Source organism: Oryctolagus cuniculus, chromosome 11, assembly GCF_964237555.1.
Source record: "Oryctolagus cuniculus chromosome 11, mOryCun1.1, whole genome shotgun sequence".
Classification (NCBI taxonomy): domain Eukaryota; kingdom Metazoa; phylum Chordata; class Mammalia; order Lagomorpha; family Leporidae; genus Oryctolagus; species Oryctolagus cuniculus.
In genome coordinates this window covers 107,877,529-107,905,359 of record NC_091442.1, presented here as the reverse complement: position 1 = coordinate 107,905,359, position 27,831 = coordinate 107,877,529, and the positions used below count along the sequence as shown (strand labels likewise).

Genomic DNA, 27,831 nt, shown 5'->3' with positions numbered 1-27,831 from the left:
GAAACCAGTGGAAGATGGCCCAAATCCTTGGGCCTCTGCACCCACATGGGAGACCCAGAGGAAGCTCCTGGCTTTGGATTGGCGCATCTCCAGCTGTTGCAGCCAATTGGGGAGTGAACCAGCAGATGGAAGACCTCTCTCTCTCTCTGCCTCTCTCTCTCTCTGCCTCTCCTTCCCTCTCTGTGTGTAACTCTGAGATAAATTAATAAAATCTAAACAAGAAGGAAGCTCTGAGAGCTCCAGGCCTCCGGTCAGCAGGAGAGGCAGGAGGTGCCAGCTGGTGGACCAGCAGGTGTCGTCCTCTCCCTCAGTGTGCTGCGTGCGTGTGCCGGGTGCGGGGGCTGTGTGTGTCCCACCTCCCACGTGACCTCTCCGCTGAGCAGTCATCCAGCCCCTGCCCTCTTCTCTTGCAGACTCGCTCTCTGCTGAGCGTGTTTGAAGAAGATGCCGGCACCCTCACGGATCACACCAACCAGCTGCTGCAGGCCATGCAGCGCGTCTACGGAGCCCAGGTACGCTGCGGGCCTCTGCCCTCCCCGGGGTGTGTCTCAGAGCTTGGGAAAGTTGAGATTTTGCAGTAACATCCGACTTAATTTTTCTCACTTCCATTCACCTTAAAAAAAAAACCCACGACAGCCTGTTTGCGTTGTTTAGGAAAGCAGGTGATCTTCCTGTACCCAGACCAGTGCGAGGGCACCCAGAACAGCTTTGGGTTGCTTTCTACAAATCGTACCCCAGTGGGAGGCCTCCGAGTCTCCTCTCGCTTTTGTCTTGTTCTCGTGGATGCGCAGTCCTGGATGGCAGCCTGGGAGGGCACAGATGGCTTTCAAGCGAGTTGAGTCACAGTTCCGAAACCGTTGGGTGGCTTCTGTGTTTTGAGGAACAAATATCTCCAGCTTGCAAAACCATGGAAAGTAAGTTGCTGAGTAGCCAGAGTGAATCTTTTTTTTTTTTTTTTTTTTTGGAAGACTTTATTTAATTGAGAGGTAGAGTCACAGACAGAGAGAGGGAGAGATGAGAGAAAGGTCCTCCATCTGCAGATTCACTCCCCAGATGGCTGCAACAGCCAGGACTGGGCCGATCCGAAGCCAGGAATTTCTTCCAGGTCTCCCACGTGGGTACAGGGCCCAAGCACTTGGGCCATGTTCTACTGCTTTCCCAGGCCGCAGCAGAGTTAGATCTGTCAAGAGGAGCAGGGCCAGGGCTGTGGCCCAGCAGGTTGAAGCCCCGGCCTGCAGTGCCGGCATCCCGTTTGGGCGCTGGTTTGAGTCCCGGCTGCTCCACTTCCAATCCAGCTCCCTGCTAATGTGCCTGGGAAAGCAGCAGAGAATGGCGTGGGTCTTTGGATCCCTGCACCCATGTGGGAGACCCAGTGGAGGCTCCTGGCCTCCTGGCTTCAGGTCGGCTCAGCTCTGGTGTTATCATTTGGGGAGTGAATCAGCAGATGGAAGACCTCTCTCTGTCTCTACCTCTCTCTGCAACTCTTTCAAATAAATAAAATAAATCTTAAAAAAAATAAAAGGAGCAGCCAGGACTAGAACAGGCACCCATATGGGATGCCGGTGCTGCAGGGGGAGGCTTAGCCTAGTGCACCACAATGCCAGCCCCCAGAGTGAATCTTTTTAAGATCAAGCAGTGCTCACATAGGTTACTTTCTAGAACATTTATGAGTTACTTAAAAATAAAATCATGTTACCCATTGAAGTATTCTGGCCACTGCCAGTTTTCATTATTGATTCCTTGCTACCATAGTTCTGTGTTAATGTTTCTTTTTCTAATTGATGCTGTCTAAAGAATGCCACATTCAGTAGTATAAAGCTCTAGTATAAAGTTGTGTGTAGTCAATTATTATATAGCTCTTAGTACTCCTGTTTTTACTCCCTGATTATTAGTCATTCACTCTTGTATAGGGAAGGACTGTCCTTGCCACTAGGGAGCTTACGGGTGGGTGGGAGACAGACTGATGTCCAGAGGGTTGCAGGTGATGCTGGGAGTGGCTGGTCTCCTGACCCGGAGCAGTTGGGCTGGACACCTAAAAGGAGGAGGATGGTGATCAGTGAGATTGACTGAATACTCACTGCTACCTGCTTGGACATTTCAGGGACTTTGACATTGATTACTTCCTTTACATTCTTTGACAACTCTGTGGAGTGCACATTGTTATTGTTACCCTATTCTTACACCCCCTTTAATCCTTAAGAAGACTTAAGGATTCTGCTGAGCAAGTTGCCCAGGTCCCCCCAGTTAATTCGTGGCAGAGCAAGTCAGCCTGAAACCAGACTCAGCCACCTCACTAGTCTGCTTGGGGCACCAGGGAAGTGGCCGTAGAGTACAAGGGAATAGCTGGGTTCCCGAGGCAGCTAGGGGTGAGATGCCACTGAGCGAGCGTGAAGAGGTCAGTGGGGGTGCATGCATGATGAATGATGCCCAGGTCTGGCTTGGAACAGCAGGGTGGAGGAGTGAGGGAACACAGGAAGAGGTGTGCGTGTGTGTGGATGTGTGTACATGACGGGGTGCCCAACGTAATTCTCTTGTGAAACACTGATTTTGAAGAGTGGGGAAGGGGATCTTGTTAAAGGTTTGATCTACAGTTGGGTGTTTGGCACAGTGGTTGAGACGCCACGTGGGATTCCGATACCTCATAGCAGAGTGCCTGGGGTTGAGTCCCAGCCCGCCTTCCAGTCCAGTGTCCTGCTGATGGAAACCGCAGTAGTATAGCAGTGTAACTGATTAGTTAGAACTGGCTTTGTTGATGAAGGAAGTTGTGCTGGTTTGTGATTTTGCTTGTTTGCTTTGTAAGCCATTCAGAGTTTGGAGACATGAGTACTATGTCAGTTTTTAGACATTTATTTATTTACTTATGAGGCAGAGGAAGGGAGAGAGAGGGAACTCCGTCTCTTCTGCTGGTTCCCTCCCTGCATGGCTGCCGTAGCTGGGATGGGCTGGACTGAAGCCGGGAGCCTGGAACTCCATCCAGGTTCTCTGGTGGGTGGCAGGAGCCCAGTCACTCGAGCTGTTACCCCTGCCCCAGAGTCTATACTGGCAGGAATCTGGAGGCAGAAGCCAGAGGTGCGCTGATGTCTTACCTGGCGTCTTAACTGGTAGGCTAAATGCTCACTCTGTCGATTTTTAATTTGAAGCCCTGCTTATTTATGTGTTGTATGTTTTTTGTATTTTCTCTAAATGTTCTCAATTCAAAAACCCCAGTGTTTTTGACAGGACTTACGGCTGAACTTGTGTGCTGTTCAGTCATCTGAACATTGTCATTGGATGATTTATCTCTTATTGAAGGCTGTCTGTGCCCCTGCCCACAGTGCGTCTGCCTTCCACGGCTACCAGAACCGTTTACCCGAGGAGGCCACACACGCTCTTAACGCCTTTTTCTTTTGAGCCAGAAAACTACGTTTTGCCAACAATAAGTGGGTCTTGCATTCCCTAAGGCTGTCTCCCGGCACATGATCATCACGTGGGTTCTGTGCTGGCCAGGCGCTCTGCCTCCTGCTCCGAGTCCCGCGGCGGCAGAGCTGGGGAAGGCGTCTGCCCTGCGCTGCCAGGCTCAGCCACGGCCTGGCCATCAGTGCCGTCAGAGTGGCAGGCTGGGGGCCAGTGGGCTTTTCAGGTTGATTTGAAACCTCAGATGGTCTATCTGTTTCTTTCCAGTTTAACAAAGAAGTTTCCCGAGTGCTCTTTGACCAGTTTGTTTTAATCTATATTAAATATATGTATTAAATATATTCTCGATGTTTTCATTTTCCCAAAGTTATGTTTTCTTGGACTTATTTCATGTTATTCCTTAAATACTTTACACTTAAACATGTTGAATTAGGTTGATAGTTTTTTTAAAAAAATATTTTTTATTTAGGGACTGCAACTTTGTGCATTTAATATATACAGGTTTGGAAACACGATGCTTCTTTTCCTGCCTGCCGCCCTCCCACCCGTACTCCCGATTTACAGGGTTTTGTAATTTCATTTTTTAAAAACAAGCGTTTATCAAGATGTGGCTTTTTCATGATTGTATGTTTCCAATCAGGTTTATGCTCAGAAAAGATATTTTAATCAGCCTGCATAGTAAATTCTGAATTCTAGTCTGTTGAGTTCCTTGCAAATCTCAGTTTTAGACAGAGTGACAAAAGCTAGAGAAAAGTTCCGTGAACAGTTTTGCTGATGTGTGTGGTTTGCAGGAAGTTTTAAATTCTGTTGGTGTAAGCTCCAGAACGAAGCTATAGGCTGAAGCTGCTTCCAGCATCTCCCAGCAGTCCCTGGAGTCACGTCTGGTCACTTAGCCCGGCTGTGCCTTTGCCTGCGGTGGGAGCTGAGCGCTCCTTCGTGGGTCATTTGCATGGAGGAAGCTGTATCCATTTCAGTGCGTTGACAAAGCAGACTGCTTTCTCACAGTGCTCTGCGAAAACTTCAGCAGTGTCTCAGTAGGTTTAGACAGGCACTTAAATCTGCTCAGATTTTATATTTAATACATTCCTGTGATTCTTGTCTTGATTTTGTATATGGACCGTAAGTTTTTCCTTCCCCCCCTAGTTTACATTTTTTTCTGGTGTTTACAGTGTATTTATTAGGGAGGGCCTTTGAGTGAAGTTTACTGAGACGACCTGCTCAGGGAGTGTCCTGAAATCCCGACCATGGCTGCACAGCCTGACATACGTGCGCACCTGTGCGTTCCGTGGTGGGAAAACCGGGCAGCTGCAACCTGTTCTCCTGCAGCTGCTGCCGAGCCTCTGTAATTGGTGCTGGCCGGTGGCATTTTGTGTGTGTTGTTTATTTCTGCCTTTATGAAAATTGATATTTGAGAAGAGGGAGAGAGAGAGAGCTTCTGTCTGCTGGTTCGCTCCCCAAATGTCCTCATGAGCCAGAGCTGGGCCAGTCTGAAGCTGGGGGTCAGGAACTCAGTCTGAGTCTTCTCTGTGGGTGGCAGGGACCCAGGGGGCCTTCCAGAGTGCGTATTAGCAGGGAGCTAGAATTGGGAGTGCAGCTGGGACTCTCACGCGGGAACTCTGATAGGGGATACAGGCTTCCGAGGGACATTTTTTTTTTTTTTTTTTGACAGGCAGAGTGGACAGTGAGAGAGAGAGACAGAGAGAAAGGTCTTCCTTTGCCGTTGGTTCACCCTCCAATGGCCGCCGCGGCCGGTGCACTGCGGCCAGCGCACCGCGCTGATCCGATGGCAGGAGCCAGGTACTTATCCTGGTCTCCCATGGGGTGCAGGGCCCAAGGACTTGGGCCATCCTCCACTGCACTCCCGGGCCACAGCAGAGAGCTGGCCTGGAAGGGGGGCAACCGGGACAGAATCCAGCGCCCTGATCGGGACTAGAACCTGGTGTGCCGGCGCCGCAAGGCGGAGGATTAGCCTAGTGAGCCACGGCACCGGCCCAGACATCTTAACCTCTAAGCCAAGCACCTGCCCCTGCTTTTTTCTCCTAGTGGATATTAGAATTTTTTGAGGCCAGAACCATGGTTAATACTGATTTCAGCAAAGGAGGATTATTTTTACAACATAGTCACAACTCTACAACCGTTGTTAACCATACCTTTTGCAGCACAAAACTACTGAAGCTAAACATTGGTCCTAAAACTCCTGCTCCTGAAAGCCTGGGTTTGAAGTAGGAATACTGTCTCCTCAAATTGGGATAAGACAGTGGGAAGAAATAGGAGTAAAATACTTGGGAAGGAAAATATACATGACTTTGGTATTATCAAGAAAAAACATTTTCATCTAAAATGATATATGTATGGGGCCAGTGCTGTGGTGGTGTGGGTAAAGCTGCTGCCTGCAATGCCAGCATCCCATATGGGTGCTGGTTCTAGTGCCAGTGGCTCCACTTCCAGTTCCGCTCTCTGCTGTGGCCTGGGAAAGCAGTGGAGGATGGCCCAAGTCCTTGGGCCTCTGCAGCCGCATAGGAGACCCAGAAGAAGCTCCTGGCTTAGGATCAGCTCGGCTCTGGCCATTGCAGCCAGTTGGGGAGTGAACCATCAGATGGAAAACATTCATTCTCTCTCTCTCCCCCTCTCCCCCTCTCCCCCTCTCCCCTTTCTCTCTGCCTCTCTTTCTCTCTGTGTGTAACTCTTTGAAATAAATAAATCTTTTTTAAAAATGATATATGTAGATACCAAGGTAACAGGAAAGTTTATAGCTAAACAAGGTAACATGAAAGTACTTCAGAAAGTTTATGGGAAAATGGAATTAAAAGATAAGTTTATTTGGGTGCAGAAAAGTTTTGAAATTCCTGCCTAGTTTCCTTCTTGGTACACATTTTCCAGGAGTGTTTTGCAGTGCCCTTATGTGCCGTGTGGGAGACAGAATGAGCGGTAGGCATCCGGGAGCGTGGGCCTGTGATGGCGTGTGGGAGGCAGGCGGGTCAGAGCTGTGTCTTCCTAACCGCAGCAGCAGCCTCCGTTTATGGCGCACGTGCATATATGGCGAGACATTGCTGTGCCTTCACTCCTTTGGCTTCCCCGGCAGAGGAGAGATGTCCTGGTGAAGTGTGCCCGGTCGTTCTTGGTGTCCAGGGGCATTGGTTCCAGGCCCTCCCCCCCACCCCCCCGTCCGTAGGCGCTTGCCTCCCTTATGTAAACAGCATGCTATGTGCAGGTAACCTGGCACATCCTGTGCACCACAGGTCATCTCCAGGTTACTGGTAATACCCGTGCTGCATAAACTGTTCAGGGAATAATGACAAGGGGACAAGCATACATGTTTAGTGCAGCTGCAGTTTCTGTGCCGAATATTTTCAATCTGGGATTGATGACGCAGGGCGCTACCTACAGAATAGGAAACCCAGACTCCAAGAAGTTACGTAATCTGCCCAGGATCACACAGCAGCACCAGACCTGGGCTCAGGTCTTTGTCTGCAAAGCCTGTGCTCTTAGCCTGTCACCGTGCTCTCTGTCACCCTGGTCCCCGCGGTGCCGGCGGAGGAAGTCAGGCGGTCAGAGAAGGCTCTCTTTGGCAGTAGAACAGCCTAGCTCAATTTCTCAGCCTGGCGCCCGTGTAGTGCGTTAGAGGGGCCCAGTTCCTTGTTGCATCTCAGAGTTTCATTCGTTTCTATCCATGATTGTTCCAATTTGTGCATTCCAGGAGCCCTGGGAACCAATTAAATTGAGGCTGATATGGCAGGGACTGTGTAGTACAAAGTATGAGGGGCTGGGCCAGACTGGTTTCTGCAAATAACCTCGCAGACTTGGTTCCTGCCCTGGATGTGTGGGCGGGACCTGCAGCTCTCCCTCACACTGTCCTTGAAGGCTTTCAAACTGGCGTGGCAGATTGTTCTGGGCTAGGCGCATTCACTGAGGTTCAGGGGATAGGTGTGGGACTGTGGGCTTAGCAGGTCTGAGTTCCAGTCTTGGCTCAGCCTCTTGCTGTGTGACCTTGGGCAAGTCAGGTCACTTCATGAGCCAAGTTTCTTCATCAGCTACAAAGGCCATGCCTCATATAGTTGTTGGAGGGTTACTGACATTGACACCTGGACAGTGCTGGGCTCTTCTCTGCAGGAGAATCTCTCCATGTTAACGGGACCGTCTCCCATGGTCCCAATAATAGGTGTGGTGGCGGTGGACCCGGGCCACCCTGGCACTGTTACTGGGTTAAATGGAACTTTGGCCATCCAGCCCTGATTTTCTGGAAGGTGGAGACTGTCCTTGCGGTCCTCACTCTCCCCTCTCCCCCACTCAGGTGGGCACCACTACAGTTTGGTTTCCAGCTGCACTTGTGGAGGGGTTGCTAAGTGCCTGGCTCACAGTATCTCTCCACCCATCTGATCCTCCGCCCTGGGTCCCCTGGACAGACGCTGTCTCCCGCCTCTCCTGGTCTGCCCCGATCTTCCCTGCTGGGCTCCCTTTTGCTCCCTGCCCTTGGCTCTTGCTATTCTCCACAGTTCCGTTTGACTCTTCTCTGGATACTCTGTTCTCTCCTTGGGCAAGATCACTGGAGCGGTAGCTGGCTATTTCTGAATTTGTGTTTAGCCCTCGTCCCTTGGTGAATGAACCCTGGGTCATTCCAGAGCACTGAGGCTGTTTGTCATGGTGTACAGCGAGTTTGTAGCTCTTTCCTGGGCTGTTGCAGCTTGCGCCCCTAGGAAGGAAGCTGCCTTCTGCATTCAGTTCTTCCTCTGCCTCCCTTCAGTTCCCCAGGGTCGGCACGTGGCACAGGTGTCAGGCTGCCCCTTCAGGCTCGTCTCAGGCTGTTCGAGGACGTTAACCGCCCTCTGCACGCACTGTCACGTGCTGTGCCGTTCCTGCTGCCCCAGGTCCCCATCAGCCCTCGCCTGGGGGAAGTGTCCTCAGCCTTTAAGGCTGGGTCACATCTGAGAAAGGCTCGGACCCCTTCCCCTCCGTCCTCCCCTCCGTTCCTGGCCAGAGTGCTTTTCCCCGTGCGACCTAGTGCCCCGAACACTTGGCGTCAGAGTCCCCGTGGCGTAGTGGGAGGGTTCCCTGTCCCAGTGTGGGACGCAGAAGATGGGCCCGTTCCAGTGCCCGGCCGTGGCCACGGCCCTTCCATGCTTGGTAGGCGGCTGTTGAGTGAAGCTCACGCAGGGGTCATGGGACATCTCCACCTCTCTCAGTGTGTCCTGGCCGTGGACTCTGCCGCTGACCCCAGATCCCGTCCCCTCCTCAGTGCCGTAACTAAAGGCCCTGGGGCCCCTGCCAGTCACCCTGGAAGCCCTGGTCCTCGGACTGCTCCTCCTGCTGTTCCCTCTCCACATCCTGCTGTGCCCCTTCCTGGCCCGGCTTTCTCTCTCAGCTGCTTCTGGTGGCCTCCTGACCAGCCCCTCATCGGCTCGCTGTGCCCCCGCCCGTTGCAGCCGCTCAGGGTCGCTCTGGGGCTCCTGTGTGGGCTCGTCCTCGTCCCGCCTGACTTCCTCAGCACTTCCGTTGCCTCCAAAATGAAGTCAGGCCCTCACAGGCGTCTGCTCGGGCCTGCCCAGGCTTGGTGTTGCAGCCTTGCCTTTGCCTCACTCCTCACTGCTCCCTGTAGCCCTACCTCAGCTCTGTGCGGCCCATGGGCCCGGCTCTGAGCACTGTGTGCAGCGTCTCTGGCTTGATGATGGTGTGCATCTGAGCAGGTGCCTGTGTGGGAGATTTCCTATGCTCTGGCCGTGGCGTTCACATTTGCCGGGGACGCTGCTCCCCAGAGCCTGGATGCCGGCGGTGGTGCATTTGAAAGCTCTCTGCCATGGGAGGTAAAATCCCTTGGCCGGGCACTCAGCTTTCCTTCTGGGTCTGCTCACCTGCTGTCTTTCTGCCTGGACAGCAGCCGGGGGAGGTTCTGTTTAGCATAGGAGGTGCTGTCAATAAACCCTTGGCCAGCCCTTTTCTGGGGCAACAGTTGGCATGGACAGCAGCCCGAGAGCTGCCCCAGGGCCTCAGAGAGAATGCTGCTCTACTTAGAATCTGAATTGGAGGCCCTCTGTTTGGCTGCGCTGCAGCTGGGAAAGTGTGAGGTTTGTGTTCCTCGCAGGGACTCCCAGGCACCTGAGGGCCGGCCAGGTGCAGCTGTGGCCTGCGGATCGGAACAGCATTGTCGGGAACCTGGGCTGTTCGAGTCTGGCAGACCCGCGCTGGGTCTTGGCCTTGCTGGTTTCTATTAGTCGTGTGATTCCAGAAGATTGTAGACGCTTCCTTTCGGAACCTTCCTTCGCGCCCTTGGTTGTCAGGGGAGGGTTGTGAGGGTCCTGTCCCCATGGATGAGGTGTGGTACCATGTGAAAGGCCCCAGCTGCCACGCTGTGTGCCGGGGGAAGACGGGGTGAGCGTTCGCGGCGGTCTTTGTTCTCGCTGGTGTTCCCTCTCCGCCGGAGCCCCGGCTTTGCAGGTCTTGCTTCAGAGATAATTGTGCACTGAGCACTGAGCACACAGGGTGGGGTTCGCTGAGTGCGCTGGTCAGGTGATTCATAAAGCTCTTGTGTACAGTAGATTAAAAGTGAGTGAGATTAAAGCTGCTTGGTTCAAAAGACTTCTCACGTCACGTGCGCTGTTCGGGGCAGGTGGCAGGCCACCTCGAGGTGAAATTGTTCTGGTAGAACAGAACCTTAGCTGGCCTTGCAGCCTGGAAGACGCCCACGTGAGAATCCACGGCAGTTTCCTGAGGGCTTCCGGGCGCGATCTGGGGGAGTCCAGTGATCCAGCTGTTTTGTGGAACCTCTTGTGTGCTGCGCCAGGGTTGTGTGAGAGGCCCCTGAGCATCCGGCCCGCCAGCGCCCGGGGCCGTGTGGTGCTGGCGGTTCCCTGGACGGCTGTGCCTTTGCTTTCCAAGCACTTGTCTCTAAGTTCTGAAGAACGCAGGTGTCCTGTGGTCCTCGCTGGTTTGCAGGGCTTGGGAGTGCTGCACATACTTGATCAGTCTCTGAACGTGCAGGTGTGCAGAGTAATACTTCAGAGTGAGCTAAAATGAAAACAACCAATTAGAAGAGTAGAACATGTTCCTTGCTTACGGGAGGGCCGCCTGCAGTGGCTGTGGCAGGAGAACAGGTCTTTCGAGATCAGCTAATTTATTACTATTTATTGGAATGAAGACAGATTCGTTTATGGACTGTAGATATCTTTTTTTTTTTTTTTAAGTTTTATTTGAAAGGCAGTTACAGAGAGGCAGAGGCAGAGAGAGAGATGTCTTCCATCCACTGGTTCACTCTCCAAATGGTTGCAATGGCTGGAGCTGGGCCAATCTGAAGCCAGGAGCCAGGTGTTTCTTCTGGGTCTCCCATGTGGGTGCAGGGGCCCAAGAACTTGTGTTATTTTCCACTGCTTTCTCAGGCCTTAGCAGAGAGCAGGACTGGAAGTGGAGCAGCCAGGACTTGAACTGGTGCCTATATGGGATGCCGGCGCTGCAGGCAGTGGCTTTACCTGCTACAACACAGCACTGGCCCCAATGGCTTCTTTTGTGTTATGAAAACAGAGCTGAGGGCTGGCGCCATGGCTCACTAGGCTAATCCTCCGCCTTGCGGCGCCGGCACACCGGGTTCTAGTCCCGGTCGGGGCGCCGGATTCTGTCCCGGTTGCCCCTCTTCCAGCCCAGCTCTCTGCTGTGGCCTGGGAGTGCAGTGAAGGATGGCCCAAGTCCTTGGGCTCTGCACCCCATGGAAGACCAGGAGAAGTACCTGGCTCCTGCCTTCGGATCAGTGCGGTGCGCCTGCCGCAGCGCACCGGCAGCAGCGGCCATTGGAGGGTGAACCAATGGCAAAGGAAGACCTTTCTCTCTGTCTCTCTCTCTCACTGTCCACTCTGCCTGTCAAAAAAAAAAAAAAAAAAAAAAAAAAAAAAAAAAGAGCTGAGTGGTTAAGACTAAGATAGTCCTCTTTCTCTTTGTCTCCTGATCTCTGTCTTTCTCTGTTTCTGGATCTCTCTCTTACTCTCTCCTTCTCCTTCTTTTTCCTTCTTCGCCCCTTCCCTCCGGTCTGTCGGGTTTCCCCCAATAAACCCTTTCCCTTACTCCGGTGTTCAGTGTGTTTTGTGGCGGCCTTACATTGGTGCCGTGACTCAGATCCAGGCTCCCCCAATGGCTTTGCTCTCCCTTCGGGGATCTCTGAGCTGCCCTGGGGTCCTGGATTTCTGCCAGTCACAAAACACACCCCCGGACCTCCTTCCACACCACTGAATGCTCCGTGATCTCCATCCACACACCGGCCTTCCAAAATCTGAGGTAAGATGCGGAACAGGAAATTTATTTTCACTGCAACTTCTACTTTGAGTTATGTTTCTACTCTTGTCTCCTGGTACCAGGCGCCAGCCACAACTCCCCAAGGCCTTTCGGTTTCTACAGACTCTGTGTCCGGGCAACAGTGTGGGTGGCGACTCTACCACCTGTTCAACTTCTACAGGATACGCCCTGGGCTCCAGTGGGTGCTTGGGTGACGACCCCACCCTCTGTTCCCATATCCTCTTGTCAGTCGGACGGCTGGGATTTTGGGGACGCCCGATATCTGCCGATCCGACTCTACAGGTCGCCATGGGAGCTTCTTTCTTCCCGCGTTCCAATTACGTAACATGGTCCCTCTCAAATTGACTCCAGACCTCAAACGCCGACCCTGAGAGCTTTATCCCTTCTGTGAGCGATCGGGAAGATGGAAGGAGATCCCGTGTGCTCAAGCTTTTCCTGTCTTTGATCTAAACCTTCTGTGTGTACTTCCTGCTCTCCGGCCCAGGTCCTGTTTGCCTCTGAAGTTTCAGGTCAAGGGCCTGAGCTGAAATAAAAAAAAGTAAAAAATTATAATAATAAAAAAGACCAAGACGGTGGCACCCACAAGCCATAAATGTTTACTGTCTGGCCCTGTGCAGAAAAAATTTGCCAGCCCCGGTGTGAAGCCCAGACCTTCTGTTCTTTCCTCTCAGTCAGATTTGGGATCTTAGGAAGTCGTGTAGGAGAGTGTGGATTTCACAGTCAGACCTGGATTTGCATCCCAGCCCTGCCACTAACTGGCCGTGTGACCTTGGGCGGGTGGCTTAACCTCTCTGTGCTGGAGTTTCATCATCTGTACCATTGAGTTAATAATTCGAACCTGCCTTACTGCATTACCAGAATTAAGTGAGGTGATTCATGGGATGCATGTCTGGCACAAAGTAAGTCCCGTGTGGCATTAGCTGCTGCCAGTGTGGTGCCTCGCGGCTCTGCAGATCACATTCGGATGGGCTGTCCTGGGGTGGGCGCCAGGTAGCTTGAGCAGATGCGCCAGCGCAGGAGGGGCAGGGCACGCTCGTGGTGCGTGCGTGTTGGTGTGCTTGCTGGCTGAGTTGGAAAGCGGAGGGCCCCAGCGGGAGGCCTCGTTGCCCTTGCCTGACGTGGGGGCAAGGGGAGAAAGCCGCATTTCAGGGCTGTTCATGCCTGTCTTAGGCAGATGGAGGAAGTCAGGGAGCAGGTTGGCCAGTTGTCTGCAAAGAAGTCCCCGAAAAAGTGGCTTTGGCTCTGGTGGGTCCTGCACCAGGGGACTGCCAGATCTAAAGCAAGCTCCCGCGGGCTCGGGGCTTGCCCCTCAAGATGCCCAGGCCACTCAGAGCACGCGCAGAGGGCAAAGCACGAAGGCCACCCAGGGCCTTGTGTCGTCCGAACCGGGTCAGGCGTGGTGGTTCGGGCCCTCCCTTAGGAAGAAGCCCTGAGTCTGAGCCCAGACGGGAAGCGTTGCCTGTGCTTTAGACATGCGAGCCCTGTTTCCTAGGCTGCCGCGTCATGGTGGGAAGCCGCCGTGTAGCCAGCCAGCGCCTAGAGGAGTGGACGAGGAGGCAGCGGAGTGCAGGGCGGGCCGTCTCCCAGGACAGCGCGGCTCTTCACCGCCATGCCTGCGGGGGCTCCCGGGGACGCTGGCGTGCGGCTGTGTCTGTCACTTCCAGCAGGACGGAGCCGGGGCTCCCCTCATGCAGAATCTGGGCACCCGCCAGGGCTGCTTCGCTCCACTGCCCTTCTGTGCAGTATGCATCAGGCCGCGTCCCGGCTCTGCGTCCCGCACCACGCCCCTTCCCCTGGCTCCGCTCTGCTTCCCAGGCCTCCAGGCGGCCTGTCTGGATCGCTCGTCCTGAGGCTGAGGCCTGGGCTCCGAGAGCGTTCCTGAGGACGGCTTGTGCTTGGGGGCTGCCCGTGTGCTCCTGGCAGAGCCTCCGGGGCGCCGGCGGAACAGGGCTGCTCGGATAGCTGCTCCCAGCGAGCCTGTGTGTGTCGGGCGTTGAGATGCGTTCCTACGTCTGTTCACCGAGCCGTGTATAAAGGGTTAAAGGATGAAAGCAGGCTTTAACCCGTTGAGTGGTCTCGTTCATGTTTTCTAAATACTGTCCGGACCAGACATGAGTTCACAGGCAGGCGCGCACTCACGTAGGAAGGGCTCTGCGGGGTGGCGGTCCCCGCGCGGCCCGTGCCTGGACAGTTGTAACCTGCCCTTCTCCTGCCCCTGCAGAATGAAATGTGCCTGGCCACGCAGCAGCTCTCCAGGCAGCTCCTGGCGTATGAGAAGCAGGTAACCGCCCCTCGCGGGGCCCCGAGCACCTGCACCTGTTCTGCTCGGGGCTCTTGAGGGCACTTCTTTCTTTAAAAATGCTTTTCACTTATTTTCATCTGTTTGAAAGGCACAGTGACAGAGAGATGGACAGAGACAGATCCCCCGCCTACTTGTCACTCCCACATGTGTAGCATTCAGGGCTGGGCACTCCATCCGGGTCTACATGGGTGGCAGGGGCCCGGCACTGGAGCCATAACCTGCTGCCCGCTAGCATGATGCGTTAGCAGGAGGCTGGGTTGGAAGCAGAGCCCGTGTTGCAACTCACCCTCTGATGGGGGACACCCGCGTTCCAGCCGCACCCCCTTGGCCCCGTTGAGGGGCTTTTTAAAGGAATTCTCCAGAGGCCTCCTCCAGAGACCTGCACGTCTGTCTGTCTGTCTGTCTCAGTTATTTTGTTCAATGTGCCACTGATAAATCCTGGCCGGTGATTTTCCCCGGTCTTTACGAGCTATTCTAGTTAGCCCGCAGCAGGCATCAGCTGTCCTTGAGGGTGCGTAGTCTCGGAGGGACTACAAGTGGATCGGCACTCACAGTTCAGGAAGGAACACTCGAATACAGACATCTCGTTCAGGCAGGAAGGGGTGATGGCCAGCGAAGGAATGGCCTTGGAGGGCTGCAGGGCTGGAGGGGCGGCGGCGTCCTGGCCTGGAGTTGCTCGTGTTCCCCAGCCGAGCGACAAGGAGGAGCAGGGCGCTGGTGTGTTGTGGGGGGCTGCGTGCTCCCTCCTCAGCGTGCGCTTAACACCCGGCTCTTTTGTTCTCTGCTCTTAGAATTTTGCTCTTGGCAAAGGCGATGAAGAAGTCATCTCCACGCTCCACTATTTTTCCAAGGTGGTGGATGAGGTAAGAGGGCAACACAGAACATTTTAATTTGATTCTTTCTTTTTTAAGATCTTCTGTTTGTTTGTTTGGTTTATTTGAGAAGTAGAGAGAGTGCTCCCAGTCCTCTTGTTCACTCCCCAGGTGCCCGCAACTGCTGGGGCTGGGCCAGGCCGAACCTAGGAGCCAGGAGCTCGGTGTGGGTCTCCCATGTGGGTGGCAGGGACCCTAGTATGTGAGCCGTTACCTGCTGCCTCCAGGGGTGCACGTTAGCAGGAGCTGGGGTTGGGCATGGAGCCGGGACTCAAACTCGGGCAGTCTGATGTGGATGCAGGCGGTCCAGCTGGGGTCTGGACGGCGAGGCCAGACGCCCGCCCTGGTTTACTTCGAAGGTTTGTTTATCTGAATGTTGGCCCGCTTTCCATTTGTAAATGTCTGCTCTGAAAAAGGTATCTTCACTTGTTGGCCTTCCAAGGATCCTTTCCTAAGAGAAGTTGTGCACTGATCGTTTGCTGCTAGTTTGAGGGGAAACCTTTGATGCACACGAGGAGTAGACAGACCCAAAGAATGGTTTCTGAGAATTTCATCTCCCGTGTTGGCTTCCCGGGGCTGCTGTAGTAGGTGACCACGACTGGATGGCTTCACACAACAGATATGTATTCAGTCATGGTTCTAGGGGCTGGAAAACGGAAGTCAGGGCGTGGGCAGGGCCATGGCGCTCCAGAGGGAGAGTCCGTCCTGCCCCTTGCAGCTCCTGGTGGCTCCCGGTGACACTGCAGCATCACTCTGGTCTCTGACTCAGACTTGGCACGGCCTCCCCGCCCCCATGCTTTTCCTCGGCGTGTGCGGCTTCACTTCTGAGGACTTGGCATTGCACCTAGGGCTCACCCGTAGTCCAGGACGATGTCATTTCAAGACGCTTCATTAGATCTGCAGAGACCTCTTTTCCAAATACTCGCATGATCTGGGGGGGACATAGTTTTGGGCGGGGGGTGCACATCCAGTCTGCTACAAAGGTTCATGCACAACTGTTTGTGTAACCGTGTCACATATTTGGAAGACAAACCAATATTCTTAGGGGAAAAGTGCGTAAATCCTGACTATAAAAACCAGAGTAACTCAGTTGCTACTGCTGCTGTGCAGAACCCTCTGCCACGTTAGGTGGGAATCAACAGTTTCACCTTGGAGGGGTTTGCGGTATGTACCGACAGAAAATCTTGCCAGAGTGGACGAGAGAATGTGCAGGTCGGTTTCCCTGCCCACAGCCACTGCTCCGCAGTAGGTGCTGTCTCCAGCCTAGCCTGCGAGACACGGACCTGCTTAGACAGCGTGCTGGCCGCAGTTTCCTTCAGCAAGCTGCTGCTCACTCAGCACCACCTGTCGTTCAGCTGACTCCTGTGTGGGCTCCGGGAATACACCAGGGAACATGGGCACCAGGAATACACCGGGGGACGTGGGCACCAGGAATACACCAGGGAACATGGGCACCAGGAATACACCGGGGGACGTGGGCACCGGGAATGCACCGGGGGACGTGGGCACTGGGAATACACCGGGGGACGTGGGCTCCGGGAATGCACCGGGGGACGTGGGCTCCAGGAATACACCAGGGAACGTGGGCACCGGGAATACACCGGGGGACGTGGGCTCCGGGAATGCACCGGGGGACGTGGGCACCGGGAATACACCGGGGGACGTGGGCACCGGGAATACACCGGGGGACGTGGGCACTGGGAATACACCGGGGGACGTGGGCTCCAGGAATACACCGGGGGACGTGGGCACCGGGAATGCACCGGGGGACGTGGGCTCCAGGAATACACCAGGGAACGTGGGCACCGGGAATACACCGGGGGACGTGGGCTCCGGGAATACACCAGGGGACGTGGGCACCAGGAATACACCAGGGGACGTGGGCACCAGGAATACACCGGGGGACGTGGGCACTGGGAATGCACCGGGGGACGTGGGCTCCGGGAATACACCGGGGGACGTGGGCACCGGGAATACACCGGGGGACGTGGGCACTGGGAATACACCGGGGGACGTGGGCTCCAGGAATACACCGGGGGACGTGGGCACCGGGAATGCACCGGGGGACGTGGGCTCCAGGAATACACCAGGGAACGTGGGCACCGGGAATACACCGGGGGATGTGGGCACCGGGAATACACCAGGGGACGTGGGCACCAGGAATACACCGGGGGACGTGGGCTCCGGGAATACACCAGGGGACGTGGGCTCCGGGAATACACCAGGGGACGTGGGCTCCGGGAATACACCAGGAGATGAACTGTCTGGTTCTTGTTGAGCTTTGTCCTCTGACCCTCTGAGTGGTAGGAAGTTTTCTCCCACTGGTGTCTCAACACCCAGCGTGCTTCTGGTCCCCACAGCAGGTTGGTTTTTCCCACACGTGGCAGTTCTCTGATAGCAGGCCTACAGTTGTACTCAGTCCTAGCACTGTCCGCACAGCAGGTGCCCGGTTCTGCCAGCCCAGGCCCCTGTACTGTGGAGCTAGGGCGGCTCAGCCCTCAAGGAGACACTCACTGCGTTTCCCGTTTACGAGATGTTCTGGCACGCTTCCTCAAGTAGGCATGGTCGATGATGAGCCCAATCTCCGGCCCCTCTCCCTTTCCGGAAGATGGGGGTGGGGCGGAAAGGCACAGGCTTCTGGCCATGGCTTGGTCTTTCTGGGGGAGCAGCCCCCATCCTGGAAGCCACCAGTGGTCACCTTGGTAGAACAGAAGATCCTCATCCCCCAGGAATCCCAACACTGCAGGCTGTGTGTCGGGGACCAACTACTGGAACACAGTGTGTTCCTGGTACCCCGTTGCTCAGGAAGTTAGTGTCAGGAGTTCATGTGAACTGGATCCAGGCGGAGGCCCAAATCCATGTTACTCATCCTATCACAATATCAGACCCATTCCCGTGGAGCTCTCTCTGTGTTGAAATGGACATGAGGTGCAAAGAAATGTAACCGTAGAGACACGAAAGTGATTTGGGGAAGGTGGGAGGAGAATTTTGCTTCATTATCAGGGAATAAGTAACCCACGGGCAGAGTTGGTAGGCTGCACCCACTGAAGTCATGTGTCTCTTGAGGAAAGAGAGTTGCCAAGGGAAGGTGGTTGGTTGTCAAAACCCCAGCACCAAGATTTCCAGCTGAAAATATGTACTCACAGCCGTATGTTCACGGGCAGGAGTGGTGATTCCTTAGTGGGAGTGAGTCATCCCACAGGAGGGGCGTGTGAGTCCCTGGGGAGTAGGGTGGCACCCTGGGAGGTGGCTGCTGTAAGTCATCCCACAGGAGGGGCGTGTGAGTCCCTGGGGAGTAGGGTGGCACCCTGGGAGGTGGCTGCTGTGAGGACTTTTTCCAGAAGCTTCTTGACAGGAAGACCCGAGAGAGGAAGCAGAGAGCCCGAGGACCTAGATCCGGGAAGGGCGTGGCGTTTGAGGTTGTTGTCTCTACCTGGGCCCAGGCCAGGTAGAAAAATACACAGAACACCCAACTGAGAGGGATGGGTGTCGCCCATAGTTAACAGCTGCCTTGGAACGACATGTTGTGAATCGTACAGAGATTTCCATGCATGGTGGTTTCCCCAAAAGCAGGGTTCGGGGGCCCCATCTTTGGAGTGCACCTGAGCCGGAAGTCGTGGTCCTGAGGGGTGCCATTGGTCTAGCGTGTGCGTGTCTGTGTCCGGCCCTCTGCTCTGAGAGCTTCCTGGTCATGTTCCTGTCTTACCTGCTGTCACCAGGTGGGGAAGACAGTGTCGGTGGGTTCTGAAGCATGACACGGAAGGTGCGGGGTCCCTGCTTGGTCCACCGTCTTCAGGGGAGGCCCTGTGGTTTCCAGTCACTGCCTTGTAGACCTCGGAAGCCCCAAGTCAGAAAGTACGACACGAGCCCCAGATCCTTAGGAATGAGAGGAGCAGCCCGGGAATGTGCCGTTCCCCAGTGCATGGCTGTTGGAAAGCCACTTCTTGTCTCTGAGCGTTGGTTTCTTCACCTGTAAATGGCCAGCAGAAAAGCCCACTCGCTTGGGCTGTTGTGTGGATTACGTTAGATTGACCCAGAGCGTCAGGCACACGGCAGGTGTACTTGTTGACATCCATTAGCTGTTCACGGAAACGAGATGCCTCTTAGTGCAGTAACTGCAGATGGTCGTGGGCAGCGTTCTGCCGGATGGCGCTTACTGGCATCCCCGCAGGGGAGAGCTGTCGGACTTGGACTTGGTTGAGCGGCAAACATGAATGGCTGGGCTTCGAGCTCCCTTGTCTGGCAAGTGGTTGGCCCCCAGCCAAGTGTTTAGGCGTATCAGAGGGGCCTCTGCGGCCACAGCCCGGAAGGACCTAACCCCTCGGGAACTCCGTGGGCAGAGGCTGACGTGTTTGTGACAGCCATTGCCCCTGAAGGAAGTTGGCCGAGTGCAGGCAGCCCATGTGGCTGCTGGGTGGTTTCCCTCATCACCCGGTATGGACCTCCACACCCCCACTAGGACGCGTGCAAGTGTGCGAGCCACGGAGAAGCCTTCGCTGGGGTCTCGGCCACCTCCGGCCTGCCGTGCAGGGGATGGGTGGGCAGCTCTGAGCCCGAAGGCCAGGCGTGTCCCGGGCTGCCTGCCGGGAAGAGCATGCGCTCTAGACCTGAGCAGCTGGGACTGAAAGTCCAGCTGCGCCGTCCATGTGCCGTCTGGGCTTGGGGTTCTCAGCCTGTCTGTGGAAAGGTGGTAATAGCGGAGGTGAGATTGAGTGGTGTGAAGCACGTAAACCTGGCACACAAGAAGTGCTAAAAAATTAAAAAAAAAAAAAGTGATAACGCCAGTGGTGATCGTTTTGGGTTCTGAGACCTACAAAGAGTGTTTACTAAGTCTTCGAGGTCGACTAGGGAGAAGGGACCGCGCGCCGTTAGGGACCCTGTTCGGATCCAGTCGTCTTGTTCTTAGTGAGGGCCTGTCCCGGCCACACAGGGGACGTGCTCTCTCCAGACTGAGTCCCAGGCCCATGGCTGCCTGTGGGCTCAGGTTCTAGTGTCGCCAGCAGGCCTGTCTGTCCCACGTGACTCCTCCTGCTCTCAGACAGCTGACAGTGGCCTGGTGGGTGGTGACTTGTGATCCCTGCCAGTACATATAAGTGTTTCCATCTTCCCTCCCCACCTTCTCTGTCTCTGTTTTTTTTTTTTTTTTTTTTTTTTAAGATTTATTTATTTATTTGAAAGTCAGAGTTACACATAGAGAGGAGAGGCAGAGAGAGAGAGAGAGAGAGAGAGAGAGAGAGAGAGATCTTCCACCCGCTGGTTCACTCCCCAATAGGCTGCAACAGCTAGAGCTGGGCCCATCTGAAGCCAGGAGCCAGGAGCTCCTTCTGGGTCTTCCACGCGGGTGCAGGGGCCCAAGGTCTTGGGCCATCTTCTACTGCCTTCCCAGGTCATAGCAGAGAGCTGGATCAGAAGTGGAGCAGCTGGGACTAGAACCGGCGACCATATGGGATGCCAGCGCTTTAGGCCAGGGCGTTAACCTGCTGTGCCACAGTGCTGGACCCATCTCTCTTTTTTTTAAAGGCTTTTTTGCCCCCCCCCCCCGCCAAGATTTACTGTATTTTACTTGAAAGTCAGTTATGGAGAGGAAGGGAGGGGGTGCAGGAAGTGCCGGAAGTGAAGCAGTCGGGACTCAAACCTGTGCTCCACGGGATGCCGGCGCTTCGGGCCAGGGTGTTAACCCGCTGCGCCACAGGCAGGCGCGGCCCAGGTCGAGAACTCAGAACAGAGTGGGCACCCTGAGCAGAGAACAGCCGTGGGCTCGGAGGCGCCTTCAGCACGCGTCTGACGCCGGGCAGCTAGCACCTTGCGCTTGTTTTTGTGCGTCTTAGTCCTCTGTCTCACTGCTCTCTGAGCGGACGATCTGCTAAGGAGTCCGCCTGAGCTGTGCAGCCACACAGAACTCTGAGTGTCACTGCTGGGCGCATTGAGGCCGTGTGGTAGTGGTGTGTATATTTGTCTGCAGTAAAATTCTCTCTCTTCCAGCTTAATGTTCTCCACACAGAGCTGGCCAAACAGCTGGCAGACACAATGGTTCTGCCCATCATACAGTTTCGAGAAAAGGATCTCACAGGTAAGATAACTGGGTGATTGCCAGTTACCTCCAAAATACGGTTCACTTAGTAATTCCTGCTGTAGCGGCTTCTCCAAACACGAGCCCGTGGGAAAGGCCTTTGTTTCCGAGGGACTCCGTTCAGCCGACTTGTACCAACTCCCTGCTGTGTTCCTGGCTCACCTAAAGGAAGCCTCGGGCTGCTGCTGAGACAGATGTGAAACACATCACGGTCGTGGCGTGTGATCAGGGCGGAGGACAGCTGCACGAGGACTGGACACCCACAGAAACCCTTACCAGGGCTAGTGTGCCAGGAGGGCTTCCTGGAGAAGGTTGCCGTGGTGCTGGTCTCTGATGACTAAGTACACCCCAAGCAGACCACTGTGGTAGCATTGACAAGTGGGGACATTGTACGGGCCCCGTTCTGGGGGAACCCTGAATGTTTGGCATTTAAAGTGGGAGGTCGGAAAGGGAGGGACAGAGTGGGGGCCTTGCTTTCCCTGTGCCAGCCTTGGGGGCGCAGTGAACAGGCAGAGAGGTCCTGCTCTCATGGGGCTCACATGGCGCAAGCCAGGGAAACCAAGACCAGTTCAGAGAGCCTGGATAGCCTTTGGGATTCATTTTGGTTCTTCAGCTACAGATAAGACTTTAGGATAATTTTGTATCTTAGAAATCAGTGAACATGTGTATAAGACAGAGTGAATAATCTTGAAAGCTTAGTTAATATTACAAAAGGGAATCCAGATTTTCTAGTCCCATTGTTCTTTCGTTGAAAATATTTATTAAAGATTTATTTATTTACTTGAAAGACTTAACAGTGAGTGAGACACAGAGAAAGAAAGAAATCATCCATCTGCTGGTTCATTCCCTGGATGGCTGCAATGACCATGGCTGGGTTGGGCGTAAGCCAGGAGCCAGGAGCTTCATCTGGGTCTCCCATGTGGGTGCAGGGGCCCAAGCATTTGGGCCTCTTTGCTGCCTTCCCAGACACCTTAGCAGGGAACTGGATTGCAAGTGGAGCAGCAGGGGCTTGAACCGGCACCTATATGGGATGCCAGCTCTGCAGACGGTAGCTTAACCCACTACCCACAGTGCCGGCCCCAAAAATATTTATTTATTAAAGATTTATTTATTTGATAGGCAGAGTAGAGGCAGGTGGATGACAGATCATCCATCTGCTGGTTTACTCCCCAAATGGCTGCAATGACCAGGACTGGGCCAGACTGAAGCCAGAAGCCGGGAACTCCTTCCTGGTCTCTCACATGAGTAGCAGGCACATTAACAGGGAACTGGATCAGAACTGGAGCAGCCAGGACTCGAACTGGCACTCTGATAGGGGATGTCTGCATTTCACATGATGACTTAACTCACTGTACTGCAATGCCAGCCCCACTGAAAATATTTACTGCTTAGAGATTGAAAGATTGTATTTTCTAGAAGAACATGTAAAAATTACTGAAGAAAAAAGGTCTAAAGCTGAATACTGAATGATATGTTCAGTATGGTACTTCTTCTTATACAGTGTATCACTTAGCTTTTGCTTTTTTCTTTCTCTTTTTTTTTAAGATTTATTTATTTACTTGAAAGAGTTACACACACAGAGAAGGACAAGCAGAGGGAGAGAGAAGAGAGAGAGGGAGGGAGGGAGGGGTCTTCCATCTGCTGGTTCACTCCCCAATTGGCCGCAACGGCCGGAGCTGTGCTGATCCAAAGCCAGGAGCTTCTTCCGGGTCTCCCACGTGGGTGCAGGGGCCCAAGGCCTTGGGCCATCTTCTACTGCTTTCCCAGGCCACAGCTGAGAGCTGGATCGGAAGTGGAGCAGCCGGGACTAGAACTGGCTCCCATATGGGATGCTGGCACTGCAGGCAGTGGCTTCGCCTGCTAAACCACAGTGCTGGCCCCTTGCTTTTTTCTGTAGGCAGAAAAGATGCAAAGAAATCTAAGGGCAGCTCTTTATTTTATTTTTTAGACAGGCAGAGTGGACAGTGAGAGAGAGACAGAGAGAAAGGTCTTCCTTTTGCCATTGGTTCACCCTCCAATGGCTGCCGCGGCCAGCACATCACGCTGATCCGAAGGCAGGAACCAAGTGCTTCTCCTGGTCTGCCATTCGGGTGCAGGGCCCAAGCACTTGGGCCATCCTCCACTGCACTCCCTGGCCACAGCAGAGAGCTGGCCTGGAAGAGGGGCAACTGGGACAGAATCCGGCACCCCGACCGGGACTAGAACCCGGGGTGCCAGCGCCACAGGTGGAGGAATAGCCTAGTGAGTCGCGGTGCCAGCCAAGGGCAGATCTTAAAAGCGAGGTGTCTGGTCCCTCGCTTTTCAGTCCCCTGAGGCCCGGGGCAGCACAGGGCAGGGTAACCTCTACCCAAGGCTGGTTTGATGGCACTAGAACTTGACACATGAAAGGCAGGAGGTCAGTGTGGAGGAGAGGCTTGTGTGAGCAGGAATTCTGGTGTTTTTCGTGTTGCTCATCTGTAATTGTGTGTGACGCAAACACCTACTGGAGCCGCTTATCCAGGACTGACGGAAAGCCGCGCTGTATGCTGAGTGCCCCTCGGCGCAGGCAGGGGAAATGTGTGGGACATCACTTTGAAATCAGACGCCCCGGGTGTCGAGAAGGAGTCGCCCGCCGTCAGATCTGTCTTTGGGGCTTGTCTGGGAGGCAGCCATAGGCTTGAGGGCCGCGGCACTGAGGGCAGCACAGTCCCGCGTGTGAATTAGCAGTGTTCAGCCACAGCGTGGATTTGTTGTTTGTTTCAAAAAGAAGAAACTGTTGATCAGTAGCGAATAGAGAAGCACCTGTGGGAAAAGTTGGTGAAATTATCTGCTTCTGATGCCGCCAGTCTCAGGTGTGAGGTGTTGGGCCGAGTCCACCCCGAGAGAGCCCCAGGCCGCCGTGAGCCTGGCACGTGCCCTGCTGCACGGGGCCGGCTCCTCCGCTTTCACCCCTTTGCTCCGTGTACCCCATGCGAGCGACCATCTGAGCCAAGAGAATGGCAGGGACGTGTTTGTAAAGACTTCTGGTTCATTTTACTTGAGAGGCAGGGAGACAGAAAGATACAAAGAGACAAATGGATCTTGGGGGCTGGTTCACTTCCCAGATGTCTGCAGTAGCCAGAAGCCTGGAACTCGGTCCTGGTCTCCCATTGGGTGGCAGGGACCCAAGTACTCGAGCCACCGTCTGCCGCCTCCCAGGGTGCGCAGTAGCAGGATGCTGGATCTGGAGCGGAGGAGCGGGGCGTGCGGAGGCACTGTGCCGGGGGCTCTGGCCGTCCGAGCAGCAGCCGCGGTGCCACAGCACCCGCCCCTGTGGGAAATCTTAACGAAGTTGTTCAATAGGCAGAGAATCAGAAAGTCTGCTTCAGGAGGAAGTAAAAGGTAGAAGCGAAGAAGTGGAAGCAAGGCGGGAAGCAGCCTGAAGGCAGAAGGGGGGGATGTGGTGAATAGGAGGGTTTTTGTTTGTTTGTTTGTTTGTTTAAGATTTACTTACTTGAAAGGCAGGGTGTCTGAGAGATCTTCAGTCCACTGGCTCACTCCCCAAAGGGCTACAACCACAGGGCTGGGCCATGCGGAAGACAGGAGCTGAAGCCATATCGGGTCTCCCACGTGGGAGGCAGGGGCACCTTTGCGCACCTTTGCAGGGAGCTGGATCGGAAGCTTAGTGACTGGGACTGAGACCAGCACTCCGATATGAGATCGCAAGCAGTCCCCCCGCCCCGGTTAAAATATTTGTGTATTTGAAAGGCAGAGTGACACAGGGTCAGGGGGAGGGCATGGGTAGAGGAATTTAAAAGCAAGGCAGCTTGGCGGCAAATTGAAAAACACCCGAACATCACAGAAAACGTGAGGTGCTTTGCTTGGACAGTCACGACGGACTGTCTGTGCTTTAGGTTTTCCATCTTGGCCGGTCGTTGCGCTCAGTGACTTTGGTTTTGGTCTTGAACTTGGGTAAGCCGACTTTGTGGTGGTGAGTGCAGCACCCCTGTGGGGTAAGAGGTGCTGGTGTTGGTTTGTTGCAAGTACGCTGCACCAGACTGCAACAGGTGTTCATGGATGCAGCACCGCTTGTCCAGTGGTGACTCGAATTCGAGATGAAGATTGCAACGCCAGGAAGCCTCAGTTCTGGGTGTGGTGCCGACTCCGGTGTCATTAAGGAAAGACTTACTAAGACACAGATCTTCGCAGCTCCACAGTCAGAGCTTAAGTGTGCACTCCAGGTCTCGTGATGGGTCCCTGGCCACCACGCTGTCTCGCCCGTGTCACCGGGGTCCCCTCACCACAGATATAGAGCGGAGGGGCGGGCCGAGTCATCAGGGTTGCCGGGAGTGGGGTGCAGCTACAGCCGCTGCTTCCAGGGGGACCGGGGTTCCAGCCAGGCCCCGTGAGGAGCACCGAGGGTGCTGGCAGGGCCTCCGTCCTCCGCACGGACTCTTGGCTTCATGCTCCTAGCTCCGCGGGCAGGCAGGGCTCCGAGCTGCCATGTTTGTGTGTCTGCGCTCTAAGCATTTCCTTTTCTCTTGTTCAGAAGTAAGCACTTTAAAGGATCTTTTTGGACTCGCCAGCAACGGTAGGCATCGTCCTCCATTCCTGCGGCCAGGGTTAGCGCGCGTGGGGGCGGAGACGTGGGATGCGTGCCCTCCCCCTCGCCCCTCACCCCTCGCCCCTCGCCCCTTGCCCCTCACCCCTCACCCCTCTCCCCTCTCCCCTCGCCCCTCGCCCCTCACCCCTCCCGGTGCTCCGCTGTCTGTTTCTAGAGCACGACCTCGCGATGGCCAAGTACAGCAGGCTGCCCAAGAAGAAGGAGAATGAGAAGGTGAGCACGCTTTTCCCCTCGTTCTCTCAGGCTCCTGCTGGGCCTTCGTTCCGTGAGTTTCTGCCATGCACAGCGGTTGGTGAATGTCTTCCTTTCTCTTGCACGTGGACTTTAAATGATTGATGCCACAGCTCACAAGTAGACCCCCACTTCTGTCTCGCAGCTTCCCAAACTGGCCTACTCAGTGCCAGCTGGGAGCCGAGGTGAAACCTTGTCACAGTGAGGGGCGGTGTGTGTGACTCACGGCCAGGGCCCAGAGCTCCGAGCCCGGCTGCTGACTCGGGCCGCACCCCTGCGCTCTGCAGCTTTGGTGATGGCGACTGTTGGCCTGCGTGGGACGTTGTTCCTGCGTGACAGCACTTCTTAGGCTGTGGAACCCTCTATGCCATGGGGTGGAATCTCACGAGTGAACCGAAACGTCTGTGGCCCTCGGGGCCTGTGCCCTGTTCACCTAAAGGCCGTGGCCCTGGGCGCTGCTCCCGGGGAAGTCGGCGCAGCCTCGCGAGCCCGGCGCTCTGGCTCCTTGGTATTTTCAGTTGATTCCTTTTCCGCCGTGGTGGAACCTTACTTCTTAGTTACTGTGTCGGTCACCGAGTGGTCAGCAGCTGTGTTTTGGAGTCGCTGCCCTCAGGCGCCTGCGGTTCTCCTTGCGCCCGTTCCGCAGGTGAAGACCGAGGTTGGCAAGGAGGTGGCGGCCGCCCGGCGGAAGCAGCACCTGTCGTCGCTGCAGTACTACTGCGCCCTCAACGCACTGCAGTACCGCAAGCGGATGGCCATGATGGAGCCCATGATCGGCTTCGCCCATGGACAGGTAGGGCCCGCCTCCGGGGAGAGAACGTAGCCGGTGACTGCGGTCTGGGGGAAACCGGACGTTGTCCTAGAGAGACAGGCACAGCCTCTCGGGCAGCTTCCTGGGCTCCCACACCTGGAGAGCTGCCAGGAGGGCCGGATCATCCTCAGCCGGACCGGTCGGGCTGAGTGTTCGGGAAGTGATGGCCTGGATCCCCAGCTCCCCTGGGAAGAGCCTGCGTGGCCCTGAAAAGCCAGGCCTGCTCCACTTTGCCCGACAGAAGCTCACCACCTGGGTGGGACGCAAGGTTGCAGGCTGGGTCTGCTTGCACGCCATCAGCAGGGCAGCCAGGCCTCACCTCCCCACTGCACAGGTGCACCTAGGACTCGCTACAGGGTCGCCCTCGGCCGCTGTGGTGGGGGCCGCGCGGGGAGGCTACAGGGTCGCCCTCGGCCGCTGTGGTGGGGGCCGCGCGGGGAGGCTACAGGGTCGCCCTCGGCCGCTGTGGTGGGGGCCGCGCGGGGAGGCTACAGGGTCGCCCTCGGCCGCTGTGGTGGGGACCGCGCGGGGAGGCTACAGGCCCAAGTGCGCTGGGCGAGGAGGGCCCGGTCGCCCACGGGCTGCCTCTGCGCCGTCAGCCTCGCGGCGCGTGCGTTCAGTGCCACTTGTCCCTGGGTGACTTCAGTATTTCCTGTCTTTCAGATCAACTACTTTAAGAAGGGAGCAGAGATGTTTTCCAAAAGTATGGACGACTTCCTGTCCTCTGTCGCAGACATGGTGCGAAGGTAACACCGCGTCCTGGGTGGGGTCTTGGGTGCCTTTCGCCTTTCCCACCGAATCCCTCTGCGGATTCCGATCAGTGCTTCCGACCACACGGGGTCCCCGCCCCTGCCCACCCTGCAATGCTGTCACCACTTCGTAGCCCTCAGGTCCTCCCTCGGGGTTCTGTCCCAGAGCCCCACCCATGGGTCCCCACCTCGTCCCGTACTGCTTATCTGTTTCCCCAGCCTTGGTAGCGATGAGCAGGTAGAGCCGATGAGGGAGGTCTGGTCTCCACTTGCCCGTCATAAGGTCACTGGTCGGTGGCCTCCCTGGCCGTCACACTCGAGTGGCAGAGGCCCAGGTCATCCTAGCTTGACTGCTCGCCCCCGGCCGTGGCACACAGGAGGGGAGTGGTGTCCAGGCGTAGGTTCTCTTCACTCCCGAGGCCCCGCTGGCCCCGGCCCCCCGATGTGAGCAGCTGTCATGTGCTCCCTCCACATGTGACACGGGGGATCGTGGCGCGCCTGCTCTAGAGCTGGCCTCTGCAGTGGGCGGGCCGTGCTCCCGGGACTGCGT

The 27,831-nt window shown here is 55.5% G+C and overlaps 1 protein-coding gene across 6 annotated transcripts in view; it reads left to right on the top strand.

Moving 5' to 3' along the window:
• Positions 1 to 27,831, top strand: part of APPL2 (adaptor protein, phosphotyrosine interacting with PH domain and leucine zipper 2) — a 57,837-nt gene that overhangs the window by 14,205 nt on the left and 15,801 nt on the right. For 4 of the 6 annotated variants that reach the window (XM_051846055.2, XM_070052799.1, XM_008257119.4 and 1 more), the window contains 8 exons: positions 414 to 512; positions 13,886 to 13,945; positions 14,758 to 14,829; positions 20,821 to 20,908; positions 25,416 to 25,457; positions 25,645 to 25,703; positions 26,368 to 26,514; positions 27,196 to 27,278. In XM_051846055.2, coding sequence (XP_051702015.1) covers positions 489 to 512; positions 13,886 to 13,945; positions 14,758 to 14,829; positions 20,821 to 20,908; positions 25,416 to 25,457; positions 25,645 to 25,703; positions 26,368 to 26,514; positions 27,196 to 27,278 — 575 coding nt within the window. In that variant the 5' untranslated portion in view covers positions 414 to 488. The remainder of the gene's footprint in view (positions 1 to 413; positions 513 to 13,885; positions 13,946 to 14,757; positions 14,830 to 20,820; positions 20,909 to 25,415; positions 25,458 to 25,644; positions 25,704 to 26,367; positions 26,515 to 27,195; positions 27,279 to 27,831) is intronic. The other 2 variants (XM_070052800.1, XM_070052798.1) reach the window with 1 other exon arrangement.